Raw genomic sequence first — 20,308 nt, forward strand, 5'->3', positions numbered from 1 at the left:
TCATAAAAAAAAAAGAAAAAAAAAAGATGATATCATATGGTACAGGAAGTGATAATGCAATTGTCAGCTGGAAGATGAAGTACGATGTGGCAGTATTTAAAGGTAAAGGCACATGTTTTAACTTCATAAGAGGGGACTTTGACAGTTTAAGATGTTTTATAGCATCTTTGAACTGGACAGATTGCTGAGGGATGGTGAATACATTTGAATTATGGAGTACTTTTAAAGCAAAAATCAGAGAATTTTGCAGGAGGAGGAGGAAGCCAAAATGGATGACTAGGGAGCTGGCTGGTCGAGAAAGTGCAGAAAGAGATAGCGTGGGACAGTTACAGAGCGTGAAAAGTACTGAAGACAACAAGTACAAGGTAGTCTGTAATAGTACCACAGGTGTGTGTGTGTGTGGACATAACAAAGATACAGATCATGTTGTTGGAAAGTTGTACAAGGGACACAGAACAGAGAGAGATATTTTTTCTCTAAGGTTGTCTCTGACTCGTACACCTGCAGTGACTTATTTAAGAATGGCGTCTGGTATGAAGCTTTTTTGGATTATGCTAAGGGAGTTAATGAAATAAGAATTGAGAAATGCATGTATTGTATATATAGTGTAAATATTTTTAAGACTAAATGCAAAATGTGTTATGTGTTGAAATTAACTATTTAATATTGGTGTAACTACACCAGTGTTTCTCAATCTTTTTACTCTCATGGCACATTTTCCAAAGAAGAAAAATTTCGCGACACACCTACGTAGTCATAGAAGAAGAAATTTCTAAATTAAATAAATAGAACGAAAAATAATATTAACAATTTTTTTATTTATACTTATATTGTATTTGTGTTATGCAAACAATTCTTACAACCAAAATAAAATATTCGGACAATGATGTTAAAATAAAAACGAGGCTAGTCTTTTTTTGAGATTTCGCGGCACACTTGGAAAATCTTGCGGCACACCCTTTGAGAAACACTGCGTTCATAGTTTACCCATAAATTTAACTACTAGAGAAATGTAATATATTCGAAGTAGTGCAATGCCTGGTATCTCGTTGTGCAGTGAGCCACAATATGAGATAAAATCAAACAATGCCTTTACACTCATATAGTTAAATTTATGAGTAAACTATTGTGTATTTACTCTGATATTATATAGTGTAAATATGTAAATAGATTTTTAAGAGTTTAATTTGCACTGATGAGTTTCTATTTTATTTTTATTTACCTTTGAACTGCTTTATTTATATTTTGAACTATTTATATCATAGTTATTTTGCGCTGATGTGTTTTTATTTATATTAGCTGTTTCTGAGTTGGAAGTTGTGAGTGAGTTTATAGTTTGTAAGGAAGGGAAAGAGAAAAAAAGGGGGAAAGAATTATAAAATTAGAAAATACAAAAATATTTTTAGTTGTGTTGGTTATCAAGAATCACAGTCGTTTGGAGTTAAATGCTTTTATGTTTGGTATTAAACAAGAGTTTACTGATGGATAGTAGAGATCAGCCTTCCTGGGACAAGGGCAGTAACATGTCCCCGAAACGTGACTTGTCAAGCTGGGGCCACGGCCAAGGATCAATTCAGGATAAAATTATAGATTAAAGATTTTAAGCGCAGATGAGCTGTTGCTCAGGTAGCGCATTATACAAGTAGTGTAGGTTTTAGTGGTGATGTAATAGTACCACAAATAAGGTTAGGGAGGCCAAGGCTGCATATGAGAAAGCATTGGCTATGAGAACAAATAATGGGGACAAGGAATTTTTCGTGTATATGAATACATGGAAGCAAAAAACAAACAAGATTGGACCCTTGTACACTGGGTGTGGTCTTTGACAACCCAGCTGATGTTGCAGATGACTTGAAAGGTACTTTGCATCTGTCTTTACTGATAAAAGACCCTTTATGCTGAGAAGAGGCTGTGCGAGTGTGATTGAGCCATATGAAATTAGTGATGTCATAATTTCAGATGATCGTTTATTAGAAAAACTTTTGAGCATAAAGGCAAGTAAGGGTCCAGAAATTAATGCCATATAACTGTAGTTTCGAGGGAGAGTGCTAAGGAATGTATAGAACCATTAATGTTAATTATGAGGGCATCTTTGGCCTCAGGGGAGATTCCTTGGAATTTGAGAATTGCCAGTGTATTGCCATTACATAAAAGTGGTTCTAAGAGTGGAATTGGTAATTATAAACTGGTTGATCTGACTTCATTGATAAGGAAAAACTTAGAGGCAGTGAATAAAAGTGCAATTCAGGGACATTTAGATTGATATGGCATTGTAGGGCACGCAACATGTCTTTGTTAAGGGTAGATTATGTTTAACTTACTTAGTAGGCTATTTTCACACAGTTACTCATGAGCTGGGTTTAGTGAATACTTTGAATGCAGTTTATTTGGATTTTAGCAAAATGCTTTGCTAAAATCCAAATAAACTTTTGACTTGGTCTTTCATGAGAAGTTGCTGTATAAGCTTGAAGAGGTTGGAATTACGGGTAAGATTCTAAGATGGATGATTGCTGGGTGGCTGCAGGGCAGAAGGTAGAGGGTTGTGATTAATGGTTATCCTTCACACTGGTGTAACATCAGGAGTGTAGTCTCTCAAGGATCAGTTCTTGGACCACTGTTGTTTCTCATTTTCATAAATGACATCGACGAAAGGATAGAACATGTGATGTCAAAATTTGCAGATTACATAAAGATTGGCAAAGTCGCTAATGATTAGTGCCAAGCAAGTGCTCTTTCAGGATGACTTCCAAGACGGGCAAAGAAATGGCAGCTATGTTTTAATGATGCTAATTGCAAGGTGTTACACTTGGGAAATAGCAAACCACAAATAAATTATACACTTGGTGGGATTGAATTAAGAACAATGGAGGAGGAAAGGGATCTGGGAGTTACAATACAAGCAGACAAGTTTTCTGGACAGTGTAAACAGGCACCCAGAAAGCTCATGGTGTCCTAGTAATGATTTATCGAACACTATCCCATAGAGATAGGGACATCATAATCTCAATGTATAAGGCAGTTGTAAGACCACATTTGGAACACTGTGGTCAAGTATGGAGACCTCATATGATAAAAGACATTGAGCTTCTTGAAAGCATCCAAAGACGAGCAATTTGAATGGTGAGATCGGCAGATGGACGACTGTACGAGGAACGAGTTCGATTATGTGAACTACAAAGATTGGCAACCAAACACCACAGAGGTGACCTGATTGAGGTTTAGGTCACCTCTGCTCTCTCTCTTTCTCTGTCTTTTTATTTTCATAAAAAATAATAAAACTATATTAAAATTGTAATTTTTTTTCTTCTAAAATTTCTCCATATTTCCCTTGATAAATTGACTGTCGGGTATGCCGTAGTAGTCTACATTGCAAAATAGAAATGTGCAGTCATCTCTTAGCACTTATGCAGTATAATGTTAATAAACAATGTCTTCAGTCAGATGCCAAAGAAATCTGACATCATTTCAAAAGACATTATGCAAAATTTCCTATGTATTGTAAAATCTGAGGAAGGTAACATATTTGCCTTGTGTATCTTATGTAGATGTGATTTTTCAATTTCAAGTAGTGCGAAACATGGTGTAATCACATGTTCACACAAATAAGCATAATTACAGCATGCATACATAGAAAGATGTGCAAAAATGGATACTGCCATCCATAGCAATTGAAAATGGCATTTTCAATTGCTATGGACGGCAGTGATAAGGCTATTTCAAGCTGTATCTAATTGTGGTGGCTTTTTGTAATTAAAATATAATAATAAATCTTCAAATTGAATGAGTCTTGCACTCAGTGCCAGCACTGGAATGTGATTTTGCAGGTTAAAGCATTGGACATCATCTTTTGAACAACCCAAAAGCATGTAGGATTCCTTCAAAAAGCTGTCTGGCACTTAGTGTTGATAATGCATCAGCTATGGTAGGCTTAAAAACTGGAATAACAAGAGCAGTAGAAGAGGAGAATGCCCACTTGGTGGTAACAGGCTGGCCCTATGTGAGTCCATCATATTAGAGGCAGATCCTCATTAACTGGAACCATACCAGAACCCAACTCACATTGTTTGTATCTATAAATCAATCAGTAATATTGTATTATATAAAATACTACTGATATTATTTTATTATATAAAATACATAAAAAAAAATTAAATTGAGAAAAAAAATTTAAACCTGTTTAATATAATTAATTTTTACAAATGTTTTAGTAAGTTGCTGTTTCAACAACAGTTTCTCAGTTCAACTGTATTCTACTTTCTTGAATTAAAAACCCAGATGCAGAAAATTTATTGGCTGCACTGTTGCCAGAGATGGAAAGAATTAAATCTTTCCCATTCTGCAGTAGAGAGGAGAAATGTAGCTGACAAACACCAAACAAAACTGTATTCTTAATTGTACACTCTAATACAGAAGTGTCCGACCCTCTGGCCACATGCAACTGCCAGACACATGGGCAACCTTCAAGTGTTATGCATCCTCCCAGGTTAAAACTAGTGTGTCACAAAATATAGTTTCACATTGATTTTGAAAATAAAATATCCTTTGGTGCAGGCAGTTTAACAACTGCAGATCAGGCCACACCCCTAGCCTTCTCAACAGCACCACCCGCACCCTATTCTCACGTGCTTAGAGCCGTTCCAGCTCAGATGACACTAGGCACACAGAGATTTCCAGAGTGAGAACAGATCTGGTCAATTGTGGCTATCCAACCCACATATCAGACAAGTGCTTATTTCAAGCGCAAGAGCTCACAATCCACCCGAGACCATCATCAACACGTGATAATATGCCTACTGCCTACATTCCCTGCTATCCGGGCATGTCAGGATAAATTTTAAAATCCTCCTGGAATTCTGCATAAAATGTGTGTGCAGCTACCTGGTAGGAGTTTGCATTCTCTGGTTTATAACGTGAAAACTCTGGTCACCCCTCTTTTGCGCAGCAGTGTGGTATACTGCATAACTTGCAAAGATTGTAGCAGCTGCTACATAGGGGAGAGCTCAAGACACCTTCAAGGCCACCTTGCCGAGCACAACAGGTCAATTCACCTTGGTGAGACTGACCAATCCGCAATCACGAAACACTTCTGGTCGACCCATCATGACCTTAACCCAAAGCGCGATTACAAAGTGATTGACCAATCCCGACACTTTTGCCATCGCCTCTGGCTAGAGTCGATTAACATATCATGCAATTCAAGAACTATGAATCACTGCAAGGGCACAAGGCTACACCCTATCTTGGAGGCAACTATCTTTAAACTGGATAAATGCTGGCAGCAAATTCACACACGTTCGTGCAACAACAATGAGCAATCTAGTAGTTGAATGTTTAATCTCATGACCATGCACTCACAACTCTGTATCGGTAAAATTTTGTCTCAACATCTTTATCCCGTTAGAACTTGCAATGGCTAGAGTCGATTAACATATCATGCAATTCAAGAACTATGAATCACTGCAAGGGCACAAGGCTACACCCTATCTTGGAGGCAACTATCTTTAAACTGGATAAATGCTGGCAGCAAATTCACACACGTTCGTGCAACAACAATGAGCAATCTAGTAGTTGAATGTTTAATCTCATGACCATGCACTCACAACTCTGTATCGGTAAAATTTTGTCTCAACATCTTTATCCCGTTAGAACTTGCAATGAAGGGGCCCGTTTAACCCTGAAAACTTCACGCCATTTGTTAAAAGTTTTTCACTGGATTATACAGTATTTATCTCTTTATGCAATGGAATCAAGTACAACAGGCCCATTTATTTTCAATATACAATTTTTCTAAGTTGCTCTCTTATGTTTTGTGTATCTTCCTCAGAATTTATCAATGTTATTATAATCACATAATGGGAATTGTATTAGTATAATATTATAATTGGTGGATTTTCATATTTATTTAGAAATTTACAAAAAAAACTAAATTTCTATAAATAAATAGAAATTTAGATAACAAAAAATGCATTATCAGTGGTAAGGAACTAGTCTCGTGGTCTGAAACCCATTTTCCCCGATAACCCATGTAGCTCATAACCACACTTTTTTTTTGGGCCTTAACCAAAAAAGATTGCAAGACTCTGCTCTATTATTTTATATCTTCATATACCTTTCTTCTTAATGTAGCCAAGTGGGCAGGAGCGCAAATGCAGTAGCACACGTTCTTTGAGTGGACCGGGGTTCAAGCCCGTGTCTACTAAATACAATTAACATTTCTATTGATTGATTTATTGTAAACTCCACTGATCTGGTGGTTGTGCCGGAGTATAAACAAGAACATTTTTTTTTTTTTTTTTTCTTTATATCCTTTGATTTGTCGCATCATGGCCTAAACTGCCTATGCACCATAAAAATTCAAATCAAATCAAGTCATATCCTTATCCATATTTATATTCTTATTTTCTCGAAGGGGTCTGGATATGAATATATATTTTGTGAAAATCATTTTAATAAACAGTAGAATATGGAAATACAGATGATTTTGTATCTATGACTACTAAAAAGCATTCTTGGGCAAGAGCCTCAAGTTATGTGGTAGTGAACTAATGTATGGGTTAGTGCAATTGCATCATTTTTATATGTAGCAGACTACCCAAAGTAGGTAAATGGTATTGTTTTAATTATATCCATATCGTGAAAATCTTCACGAGTTGCTATGATATTGCATTACCAATATAAGTAACATTTCGAATAAGTAACGTTTCACCAATGGAGAAGACTATGGTTACTTATTCTCAGCAGATACCGCCCAGGCAGCACCATTTGAAGGCTTTTTGGTCTCTCTCTCTCTCTCTCTCTCTCTCTCTCTCTCTGGTGGGTTGGTAAGTGCCATTTGGGTGGTGATGGTAGTGGTATCCGCCGAGAATAAGTAGCAACAGTCTTCTCCATTGATGAAGCATTACTTATTCAAGGTAATGCAATATCATGGCAACTCATTGTGAAAGTATATGAAATATAATTAAGATGATAATATTTACCTACCTTGGGTAGTTTGCTACATATAAAAATGATGTGATTGCACTAACCCATACTTCAGTAAACTGCCATGTAGCTTGAGGCTCTTGCCCAAGAATGCTTTTTAGTGTTACTGTACACCATCAGGCATCTCTCATATTGTGGAGTTATACTTCTTAACTGAGTTGTCACAAATACAATACCAGGATACCTGCCCACCCACCGATGAAGAGCCAATAAGTTCTGAAAGGTGCTGTCTGGGGGCAGGTCTTGTGAGGGGCCCCTTGTTACTACAAATAGGTAATAACAGTCTTCCCTAATGGGGAAGCATTGCCTATTCAGGGGATTTATGAACAGTTTAATTCAGTGAGTGAGTATGAGGAGTAACTGTCCATTTTCCTCTTTCGACGGAATTTGTTCTTCTTCCTCTCCTATCAGGTTTTAAAACCTTTTTGCTTTCCTAAGTCTAATAACGACAGTATGTGGATAACACAGTGTTTTATCCCATACTATTTTTCAAACAGTGCTATCTGGGTGTTGGTATCTGCCAAGAATAAGCAACAGTGTTACTTATTCGAGGTAGTGCAATATCATGGCAATTTGTTGTGACGTTTTCACAATATGAGACATAATTAAAATGATGCAGTTGCACTAACCCATACATCACCTATGACTACTTAAATTAGACACTAGTTTTGAATTGTGCTGCATTTGCTTTATGTGCTTGATGGTGGTACCAACACAGTGAGTTGAAATTTTGAACATTTTGAAATGCTGCTAGTAGCCAAGTCTAGATAGCAAGTTTATCATTATGAACAATACTTTGACTCAGCATTTCTGAAGTGACCAAAGTCTGTAACAGTAGCTTTCTTGAAGTAGTTAAAATCAGTATTTTTAATTGACTATCCAAACAGAAATCTACAGAGAGAAAAATTATAGGTAAGCTAATGTTTATGGGCATACTATACTAGTAAACAATCCTATGGTTTTATTTTAGTATAAAATGTGGATTTTTTGCAGTGATATTTAATTTATTGCGTAGCCTGGACTTGCGCTTTAAAAAAAAAAAAAGTACGCTTTTTCAAAAAAACCTCTCATTTCACTTGTGTTGGCCAAAAAAATCAACTTTTTAGGGGCGCCTCCATAGCCAGGTGGGAAGGAGCAGCAGCAGTGCATAGTACACACTTCTTGATTAGACCGGGGTCCGAGCCCGTCACCACCAAATACGGAGGATGCGGAAAGGACAGGGAATGACCACTGCATATTCGCGGAGCAATATGGCCTTAGTTGCTAATGCTCCTAAAAACCAAATCACAAACAAACAACCTTTTTATTTTCCCCTCTACCTTTTTGAAAGTGAAATGTTGGCAGCTATGCTAATGTAGTTTTCACAACAAAATAGTAAAACTAGTGTTTGATATTAAATTCAGAATTTTTTTTAAAAAATGCAAAATGTAATGACAAAATTGGGTTATTAAAATTTTACTTTACATAAAATTTGTGGAACATACAAAAAAAAATATTACCTATCACAGTGTTTTAAGTTTTACTTTATATTAGCTATGGTGTAATGTTTATTATTATTATTGTTTTTTCAGTAAGATCCAATGAAATACGACACTGTTTAATAATACATGTATGCATGGTTTTCCCTGCATCATAAAATCATCAAATGTAATATGTTTTGTTTTTTTCCTTTTTGTATATGTAAATGAGGTTTTTGACTTTCAAGTGTTGGGAAATGTAACATAATTATACATTTTTAAAACAAGTAAGGATAAGAACAATGTGCAAAAAAGAAATGCAGAGGCAAAAGTTGATAATGCCCAGTGCTGTTTTTTTACAAAAAGATAGGTTCCAGAGTATGTTCCCTCAGTCCTTCTTCATTTATCCTATAATTCTAACCTGTCATTTGCCCTTTGGGCTTTTAATAATACAGAGAGCTGTACTAATGGGAGGATAAAAAATCATCATTCACAAATACATTATAATTTTCTAAAAATGGAGTTAGTTCTCTGATAAATCAAAATACTCATTTTAATTAAAATTTAAAAGATAATTAAGTTTCTTTTAGGATTCTGATATTTTTCTACCTTATAATACACACAGTAGGTCCTTGAAGCTGGTCACAGATGTTCTCTCAGGTGTAACAACATAGGGCTTGCCATTCAGGAATTTAGAATTCTGATGGAACTGAATATTCAGGTGATGCTTGAGTGAAGTGGCCCAAAGTATTATGGATTTTAGTGAAGTCTGGTCATTCTGTGACAACCAAATCTGCACCTTCACAATGGTAGGACTTTTAGTAACCCTGGGTATAACCCCTGCACGAAGATCTCAAAATACTGCATCTGATATACTGGAGATGACCACCCAGGTGTGAACCAACATAAGCAGGGATCAAGCTGTGGCATCCATACCATACAGAGGAATGCCACTACTCTATGATACCTGTCAATAGTAGGTGGTAGACAACTCTCGTTAACCGATGTGATACCAGAACTTTGTTTATTGGAGGCCTGAAGTGGTGAAACTTATTTTTAATCTCTAGAGCAAAGCTCTGGCAACCCTCTCTATCTCTTCTGTCATGCAGTATGAAAAATGTCTTTTGAAGTTATGATGGACATCATGGCGAGATCCAATCATCCTTACATTTCAAGGGTACAGCAGTAAAATGGCATTTGCAGGCTGGCTGCAAGTTAGTCAACCTTATTTCAGTCCGTTAATGTTGAGTGGCAACTCTATGCAGATGATATTAAACAGAGTTATTTGTTCTTCAACTGACAGCGATGAACCGAAGTCCTGTCTTGATTCCCTCTCACTCTGGCTCAATAAAAATAACTTGTTTTTAAACCCATTAAAATGTAAATTATGTCACTTTTGCTTGAATTGTATAGTTAGACCCTCCTTCCTTACTGATTATTATATTGGAAACTCTTTAATTGCAAGTACTGATATGTTCAAGGATTTAGATGTCCTATTTCGATCTGACCTTCATCCCTCTTCCTGCCGATCACGTAATATCGCACACTTCTAAACTTCTTGAATTAATCAAGCATTCTTCCTCTGTTTTCAGGAATGACAACGTTATAATTCTTCTCTACAAGCAGCTTATACTGCCCATTTTTGATTATTGTGATGATATCTGGTCCACACAACAGGAATATCTTTCTCACAGACTTGAGAGGATCCAAATTAAATTCATTAAATTCTTATGCTGTTGAAATCACATTGCCTTTCAATGTCGGAATCATGGAGCTCTTGGTGGTCGCTTCAGAATCATTCCTCCACTCTAGACAACTCCACGGGTCTCTTTTTGTCTACAATATCATAAACTCTGTTATCGATTCTCTATCTCTTCTGGAACAAATACCTTTCACTATACCCCCATTTGAATTCTTGTTATAAAATTAATTCCTCATTGCCTGTTCCTCGTACTCATCACTTACTTGGTAGTCCTCTGTTTCGTTTCCTTCAGGTAATGAATAACTACAATATTGATTTTACTCTTAATCCATCTATCTATAAGAATTTCTCCTTTGTTTTCTTAATGTTAATTTTGTGTATATTTTAATTCTGGTCTGTATTAATTATTACTGTTTTGTATTTTCTGTAACTCGTAGTGTTCTCACCTTTGTTTAGGGTCTGTGTGCCCTGTGTGTGTGAAAGGTGTGTGTGTATATATATATATATATATATATATATATATATATATATATATATATATATATATATATATATATAAATAAATAAATAAACTTACCACCAGCTGAACTTTTTGCAGGCTATCTAGGAGGCATCAGGATCAGCTAGTGTATAATCTTGTTGCCTCTACTCTGCCAGATAGTGACTGGAGGGAACTCAAGTAGTGTATTTTCCAACTACATGTCAAGGAGCTATGTATATTCTTGCTGAGTGTGCAGTATATATGGTTTCAGTTCCAAACTGAATGATATCCATTTTTACTTACAGTCTGCCAATCCCCACTTTTTTCTGACAGAATCCCAATTATTGATTGATTCAACCACTGCTCATATCAGTTGTCCTAATTATTTGTTGTACAATTTGTTTTGCTTCAAAGGTGGTACTTGTGCATATGTCCACTCTGATATTCCCTGTCAGAGAATTAGTAATTTCAAATCTCCTATTTTGAACTTCTCTAGCTTAAAATCTCTCTACCCTGTTCTGTCAAATTCATATGTTGCCTCTATTGATCATTCAATTCCACTAATCACTTGTAACTCTTTGACTTCCATTATTTGCAACTTTACTTTGTCCAGTCCAACTTTCCTAACAGTGAGGTAATTTTCTTTGGTGATTTTATGTTCACAACTCCACCTGGCTTAGTGTTCTACTCAGATTATTCCATTAGTCAAGATGCTGAGGCTTTTGCAATTATCAATGACCTCAAACAGATTGTTCATTTGCCTACCAGAATACCAGACAATCCCAACTGCACAGCCAACACTTTTTTTTCTTGCAAACAACCCTTCTGTGTACTTGGTCGAGGTGAGTGGTCCTGTAGGCACCTTAGATCACAACTTGGTGATCTGTTCTCTATTATAGCCTTTCTCTCATTGCCATCCTCAGCCTCATGTTGTTAGGCATTACAAGAATGCAAAATTTCCATACCTTCATTGGATTACTGTTTTAAATCTGATATCAATGTTTGCTCAAATTGTGTCAGTGACATTATTCTTCTAGGAATGAAATCCTTTGTTCCACCTTAAAAATTTGTCCTGTATCTAAACTTGGTTTTCCAGTAAACGTACTAAGGCTGTTCAAGATAATAATGTTGCATATCATGATTGGCTTGCATTCAAATCATCGGGTTCATTTTCTGCTTACACTAAAGCTCACAACAATTGTAAAGGAGCTATTAATCAGTCCAAATTAGAATTTGAAGGTTAAAAGCAAAAACTTCCTTCCTGTCTGAATAGTAGTCAAGCATTCTGGTCACTTGCCAAAGCTGTTGGCTGCAGTTTTTGCCCATCTGTATTCCCACCTCAGCTTCTCAACCTTCAACCCATGCACATACTAAGTACTATAGGTTCTAATACCTTGCATGTTTGGGTTTTCATAAAAAAAATTTAAAAAAATACAAAGCCCACTTACCAGCATCCTACTTTTCTTCTAACTCTTGCAGTGATACAAGGTGTTGGTAAATGACCTCCTACTGTTCCGTACACTACTCCACTCAATGCTTCCTGTTGTCTTCCGTCTAAAGAATGTTAGAGGAATTTTGATCTATCTTGATTCTCAGAAAGCTCCAGGTCCTGATTGTATTTCTCCACTTGTTCTTAGAACCTGTGCTCCTGAGCTTACTCATTTTATTTCCTTCTCTGCTTTTTTTTTTTTTTTACACTTTCGTATTTTGCCGGTGGATTTCCTTCTGCTTGGAAAGTTGCTCATATCCAACCAGTTCCTAAAATAGAGTGACAAATCCCTCCCATCCAATTATCATTCCATTGCACTTACCTCTACTCTTTCTAAAGTAATGGAGAAATCTGTTAACTGCCAACTCTTAAACCATCTGAACAGTTATCACCATCATGGATTCCAAATGTCAATCCACTGGTGATTTATTGTCTCATGCTACCCACTTATGGACAAATTTGTTTAAGACAAGGTTTTACAGTGGATGTAGAGACAGGAGTTTCTCTGTTTCTGTGGAACTCAGTTCAGGTTTCAGGTGCAGTAAATCATTGATTGCATTTAGAAATCAGCGTTATGGTCTCATCTTGTGCTCCTATTTTTATGTGCAGTCATCCTGATTGTGGTTTATCGTTTAAACTGCCAGTCTCCTGGAATTGTCAAATGGTAGTTTATACTCCTTTAAGTGAAACTCCTACTTTTTTGCCAGTACTTCTTGTAGAATAACTTCTTTATACAGAGTTATAACAGTACTTCTATTTCAGCACTCAGTTCATTATTTCTTGCCTTGTTTATCACAAAACAGGTGAAACTTACACCACACTCTTTCTGAATGATGAGTGATTAAAAATTTTAAAAATTACACCTCTTACTCCTCAATTTATATTATTGCAAAACTCTAAAATCATCTACAATCTTCTATGATACAATACTCCCACTGTCTAGAATATTCTAGAATTATCTGTAATGTTGTAACTACATTCAGGAGTCTTCCCCACCTCTCTGGAATATTCTCAAATATTCTAGAAATTACTTAAATATTTTAATAAAAATTGGTAAACAAGTTGGTTCTATTTTAATAAAAACTTTAAAAATTAAGTAAAATGAAATGTTATTCCAGATTTTTAGGTGGGATTGTATGAGGAGTGTTCAGTAAATTATCTGCCCAAGGTACTTCCCTACTTATATTTCAGTGATTCGCGATTTAATCGTGTTCCTACATATCTCAATTTGAATCATACTAATTTTGATCCCACTATGTTTTCAGGGTGTGCTGCTGTAACAGAAAGAAGGAAGACACCTGTATCAAATTATGGATTTGCTAAAATTGGAGCAACATTGTCTTCGAGTTTCTCACCAAAGAAGGAAATGGGCCAAAAGCAATTCATGAAAGGATGGTAGCTGTGTATGGCAACAGTGAACCTTCACAGTACCAGTTGAAATTTTGGTCAAAATAGTTCAAGTGGGGTAGAGAGTTCATTGAAGGTGATCCACACCCAGGAAGGCCTGTGACTGCGACCACTTCTGAAATGTGGGAAGCTGTGGAAACCCTTGTGCCGAGTGACAGACATTTAAACTTCTCCCAAATCTCTAGAGAATATGACATACCTGAGGGAACAGTTATAACCATCCTCCATGAATGTTTGGGGATGACTAAGGTGTGCAGAAGCAATTCAGAGTAGGGTGTTGTGAGAATTTAGATCTTTGTGGAAGGGATCCTGAAACTTTCATCGCCAGAATTGTTACAGGTGGTAAAAACATGGTTTCATCACTGGGATCCTGAGACCAAGCAAGAATCAATGCAATGGAAGCACAAGGGATCTCCCTCACCCGAAAAATTTCGGACACAACCTTCAGTTAGTAAGGTTATGGCCATCATTTTTTGTGATGCTGAGGGAATTTTGAACATTTGCTATTTGGAACATAAATAGACAGTCACTGGGGAGTCATATACATCTCTACTGTTCCTTGTTCCTCGCACACTTCCTCGTTCCATAAGGGATCTCATAAAGCAGGGGTGACCAACGAGTCGATCGCGGATTTAATTTCGGTCAATCACGGCAAATTTTAAATATAGTCATCCCTTGATTTGTGCACCTTATGCAATGAAATTTTTGAGATGGTAGATCACAGCACATTTTGAAGGAAAAAAAGTAGATCACATCACAAATAAAGTTGGCCACTCCTGTCATAAAGGAAAAATGCAATGGAAAATTTTCCAGAGGTGCTGCTGCGTCACAACAATCACCAGTGCACAGGTCATATGCTGTTGCTTTGAGAGAATGTGACTTTACGGAATTTACCCATCCACCTTACAGTTCGGATCTGGCCCCAATGACTATTTCCTGTTTCGAATCCTCAAGAAAAACATACGTGGACATTGCTTTGTTATTGATAACGAACCGAAGTCTACTGTTTCTGTGTTCCTTTGATGGACAGGACAAAAATTTTATTTGTGTAGTATTTCCTTGTTGCAATCAAAATGGAACGATTGTATTGAAGTTCAGGGGAGTTGTGAAAAATAAAAAAAAATTTTGCTTTCATCTCATTTCCTTCATAGTTTAGGCAGATAATTTATTGAACGTCTCCTTGTATATTATCATTTTATTTATTATCTTGGAAGGTACTTGGTTTAGATTGCAAACCGCTACACCAAGTTTGCTTTGGTTTCAGCATATAATTCAATACTCAGCTACGATTGGTTTTGAAGACATTTATGTGGACGTTTCCTGGTTCAACTAGCTCTGAAGTAGATTTTGAGCTTTTTTTATTATTATTATTATTATTTAGTTCTCTGATTTGTGCCATGCTTGGTTTTGTTATTAGCCTTGAGTTGTTTGGTGTTTGTTTTACTTTTCTTTTTATAAGCAGCTGACTTCCTCTTTCATATATATTTCTTAATAATTTGGAAATTATATAAACATTTCCTAACACTAGTAACTATCTCTATTATCCAGCAATCAATATTTCTGTTCTGTTTGATGTTCTTTACTGTATTACATGCACCACAACTTAGAATTGGCAGTTATATCTGAATACTCTGATTAGTAACTGTATCTCTTACCTTTATGCTTTCTATTTCTACTTTTTATTTGCCACATTCAGGCTATTTGAGGGAGAGGGAGAGCAGAGTGTTATCCTCCCCACCGAATATGGGAAGAGGAAATGGGAATTAGTCCTTGATAACACTGAATTTATCAATGAAAACATTGATAAAAGCAGTAATATTAGTAGGATTATCTCATTTACAAACGTACTCTGGCAACCCTCTCCATCTCTTCTGTCATGCAGTATGACAAATGTCTTTTGAGGTTATGAGGGGCATCATGGCGAGATCCAATCATCCTTACATTTCAAGGGTACAGCAGTAAAATGGCATTTGCAGGCTGGCTTCAAGTTAGTCAACTCTTACCTTTATGCTTTCTATTTCTAGTTTTTATTTGCCACATTCAGGCTATTTGAGGGAGAGGGAGAGCAGGGTATTATCCCCCCCCTCCCCGAATATGGGAAGAGGAAATGGGAATTAGTCCTTGATAACAGTGAATTTATCAATGAAAACATTGATAAATGCAGTAATATTAGTAGTATTATCTCATTTAAAAACTTACTCTGGCAACCCTCTATCTCTTCTGTCATGCAGTATGACAAATGTCTTGAGGTTATGAGGGGCATCATGGCAAGATCCAATCATCCTTACATTTCAAGGGTACAGCAGTAAAATGGCATTGCAGGCTGGCTTCAAGTTGGCTTAGTCAACTCTTACCTTTATGCTTTATATTTCTAATTTTTATTTGCCACATTCAGGCTATTTGAGGGAGAGCAGGGTGTTATTGCCCCATCCCACAATGGGAACAGGAAATGGGGATTAGTCCTTGATAACACTGAATTTATCAATGAAAATATTGATAAATTCAGTAATATCTGTTTTATTATCTCATTTACAAACTTAATTCTCTATTAGCCTGATATATATTACTTTATTAACTTCATATATAAATTCATTCTTATATTGCAGGTGATGTAATATTCAGTCATTAGGTGTGATGGTATTAGTCTAGTCTGGTACACTACTTTACATCACCTTCAATTATGTCTGTTGTTTTGTGAATACTATTCCTAATATTGGAGATACTCTTGATTTCACGTTATCATATATATAGTATATTTAGCTAATATATACTTTTTATTTATTTATAGGCAATAATGTTAAAAACTGAATTTGCAAAGAAATTTATCTAAGAATTTTAAATACAAGTGTAACGATAGACTTTAATGGTTGTATGTTTACTTGTTTATTTGAGTGAAATATTTTATCCTCTAGGTATACGTCCAAGCAGTCAACCACAGAAACAGACAGCTCTAACGTCAAAATTAACTGTTCAGTTAAGACGTGGTGGTCCTCGCAGTAAGCAAGCACCTGTACCTCCAAAGAGAACTAGCTCTTTCAGGGACAGTACGTACCAGGACAAGCCATGTGGCAGTGAAGAAATCACAGAAATAGCCAAAGAGACAGCTAATGGGTTGGAGAAAATGTTTGAAACTATAAATAAAGAACTACATGATATAAATGGGAGTACTGGAGAGACAGAAAGTGATATGCAAGAACGAACTCCTGACACAGAAGATTCAGAAAGTCATACTGCTGTATCTGTTGCAAGTGTTCCTAATTCTAATAATCCTCATCAGCAACAAAAGCTAAAGAAAGCAAGAACTTATCCTCCTAATATTCAGCAACGCACCAAAGAAAATGCTCAAAGTAATAAGACCCAACCAAAGAAGGTACAGATTGCTGCTCTTGAAGTACAAAATGTTAAAAGGGCAATTAATCGGTATGGAACTCTACCTAAAGGAGCCCGTATAGGAGCCTATCTTGAGTCTCTCCGCCAACATGGCTTACATGCTGGTTCTACTCCTCCAGAATCTGTTGTGGAATCTGAAAATGATACTTTTCAAGATGAAGCTAACATTTCTACTAGCCATACAGTAGAACTAATAAAAAATAAGCCAATTGATAATACAGCCTTAAATAGTTCAAATCAGTTTGATTCTAATTCTGTTTCTCGTACTCACATATTAACCATTAGACAGAGGCAAGATTCAGAAAATTCTGTGCAGCTTCCACATGGGCTTTTGCGACAGAAATCAGATCTTACATACACTAAAACAGCAGATATTTTTGAGACAGGATCAATTCCAGAAACACATCAGAAAGTAGTTAAGCTGGTTCCATCTCCTCGACTTCCTCGTTCCAAAAAATTGGAAAAAAAAACATCTAAAGAAACCATTAAGTTGGATTCAGTGCAGGATCCTAAAACAGGGAGAGATGCAGTGAGTGAAAGTGCTGCTCATTTTGGAGTAAGTCTGAAACATAGAGAACAACCAGAAGAATCTGTACATCTATCCACACAGTCTCCACCCCCTTTTGGCTGTGGACTTGTGAGACGGACCCTAAAGAAGAGGCCTAAAAACAGACCTCCAAGTCCACCTAAGCACCCACTCATTAAAAGTGGTTCTTTAGATGAACAACTGAGTAGGAATTCTGAAAGAATACCAATTTCTAATTCTGCATCTGATAGAGTTCAGAGTCCAACTCCTTCTTCCTTAGGATCTGTTGCAAATAGTCCACAACAAGCTAAAGAAATCAAGGATGGTGTGAGCATTGCACAGGTTTGGTTAGCAGAAAACATTAATCAATCAAGTGTACCCCGTCCTGAATACGCTACTCTTTCTAATTCAGTCCAGCCTCCTCCACCACCTCCTGAAATAATTAATGAAGAAAGACCAATTTTCAAATCTTCTGCAGTAACTAAGTTTAAAAATCCTGAACCTACCCTTAAAAATCCAGCAGCACAGCTTGTGTCTGAGTTATTTGAAAGTTTGAAGTTAAAAGCACGGAGAAGAGTAGTAGAAAAGGGAGATGCTTCAGCACAGACTTCTGAGATGATCTCTTTGTCCAACTCTGTCTCACAAAATGCACCCAAGGAATCTCCTAATGAGGAAAATCATGAAAATATAACTGTGGAAAATCAAAATAAAGATATAAATGTTGATGCTTATGATGAGTCCGAGCAGAGAATAGCATTAAATGAATTAGAAATGCAAGAGAAGCCACCAGAACAGAAGGAAGACAAGAGGAGTTCATATAAATCGCCCTTTGAAAGGATGTGCACATCTTTGGAAGAGGATAAACTTAAAGAACAGAATTCACCACCACCATTGCAAAGGGTCAGTGTTCTGTCTGATGGTGAAATCAAACATGAAACTGGTGACCTCACACATGTTGAAAAAATAGGAATTCCTCATGATGAAGAAGAAAACAAAAGACATAGTTCAGGTAGCATCAGTAGTTTAAAAAAACTCTGGGAAAGAGAAACCAGTGGTCATAGTATTGAAAAAACAGTCTCCTCAGATGTGAAAAGGAGAGTAAGTCCCAAAATTTTAGCCCATCAGATTGAATCACGTCTTAAAAAAAGTTTTGATACTGAAGTGTGTGATGCCAAATTAAAAGCTGATAGTTCAGAATCTGAAAAAGGGCATAGACCAGGAACTTGTTCTTGGAAAGGATCACCACCTCTTACTACTAAAATAACACCCACTAAAGATGAGGTAGTTTCTCACCCGTCTGAAACTTTGGAAAAAGCAGAGGATTCAAAACAGGAAGATGAAGTAGAAACAGCATTACTTGTAAACAAAGCAGAGACACCAGAAGGAGTGGACTCAACTTCTCAGTCAGTGTGTTATCATTCAAAACCACAGGTGCCATTAAAGCCTCCCATAAAAGGCTCTCGTACTGTTCTTCCATCAGGTGCTGCTTTAAAATTAGGTAAAGTAGGAACGAAACCGCAATTTCTTCCAAAAGGTGCATCATCAAAAGGTCCAGATAGTCCCACATCATTGCAGACAGTAGATCAGGGAGCTAAAGAGAAACTTAGTGATAAAACTGATGAAGATGATGAAGATAAAGGTTTAGATCTCGCAAGTACAAAAGTATCTATTCTGGAAATATCCTCTGCTTTAGAAAATAGTATTACAGGACTGAAGACTGCCTCTGTAATTAGTAGCATGAGTGTCATTCAGCTTTCTGATAAAGTCCAACTCTTTCGCACTTCCTGCTGCAGCTATGCAGAAAACATTCCTCCTCATGGACGTTTTCGATTTCGTGAGCTCTTATCTCGCTTAGAAAATCAGGGGGAACAACTACGGACATGTAGTAGTAATAACAGCAATGAAAACAGCAGCAAGCTGTTATCAGATTTAGAAAATACCATTAGAGACCTTGTTAATGTTGTACAGCGATGAGTGCTAGTGATAAATTGTATAGTGGTCACAAGTTGATATATGATTTCCAATGGTATTATAAAAAGAACAATGAAACTTTGATGCTATCTAGTCTAATTAATTTTATGATATGGTGGGACAGATAAATGTGTAGAGAATGCTTTTTTTGGACCAACTGCCTAATAATCAGCTGAGCGAAAACCCATTCAAAGCCAAACATGTTTTAAAAGAAAGCAGTGCCATTTTGTTTTGGTGGCTGAGTAGCATTATCTGCTCATAATAGATAGTCATAAAAACAAATCAGGGATAAGATATGTTGGATAAGCTTTACAGCCTGAATGTACATTAGAATATGGTGGTATCTCTTTAGTATTTATACCTTTTTACAAAAGTTCGTATTGCAAACAATGCTATAACTTTTTTTTAATCCAGTGCTTGTTATATGGACAATTCAGTATGCAGAAATATTCAGGCAGCATTTGAATACCATTTTATACCCTAGTGTTGAGGAACGATAACCAGGAAAAGATTCTATACAAATAAAATTATAAAAATGACAATCACTTGTGATGTATATCAACCAGAGGTTGTCTGATATCAAAGTTATCTTGATGTAAGTGGCCATACTATAAAAATAGAAATTTCATTAGTAATGCAGGAGATCATCTTTTGACATTACTATGCCTATGCTAAAAGATAGTTTTATTCTTAACATTAAAAAAAAAAAAAAAAAAAAAAGCATTTTCCTCACACTTTGGAAGTTTTCCTATAAGTTTTTGAAAAGTTCCCATAGATCATGTTAACAAAATTTAATAACTTATTAGTCAAGGAAAACAAACATACCTTTTATATAGAATGGCTTAGTAGTGCTCACATAAAGATTAATTATTAATTAATAACTGTTATGTAATTATTGTGTTAA

The 20,308-nt window shown here is 36.2% G+C and overlaps 1 protein-coding gene across 4 annotated transcripts in view; it reads left to right on the forward strand.

The window, feature by feature from the left end:
* LOC150087315 (uncharacterized) overlaps positions 1–20,002 on the forward strand; it is a 410,003-nt gene extending 390,001 nt beyond the window's left edge. For all 4 annotated transcript variants that reach the window (XM_090371118.1, XM_090371117.1, XM_090371119.1 and 1 more), the window contains one exon: positions 16,430–20,002. In XM_090371118.1, coding sequence (XP_090227244.1) covers positions 16,430–19,407 — 2,978 coding nt within the window. In that variant the 3' untranslated portion in view covers positions 19,408–20,002. The remainder of the gene's footprint in view (positions 1–16,429) is intronic.
* Positions 20,003–20,308: the final 306 nt, after the last annotated feature.

Source organism: Mastigoproctus giganteus, chromosome 4 (assembly GCF_048544385.1).
Source record: "Mastigoproctus giganteus isolate SK-2022 chromosome 4, ASM4854438v1, whole genome shotgun sequence".
NCBI classification, from domain to species: Eukaryota; Metazoa; Arthropoda; class Arachnida; order Uropygi; family Thelyphonidae; genus Mastigoproctus; species Mastigoproctus giganteus.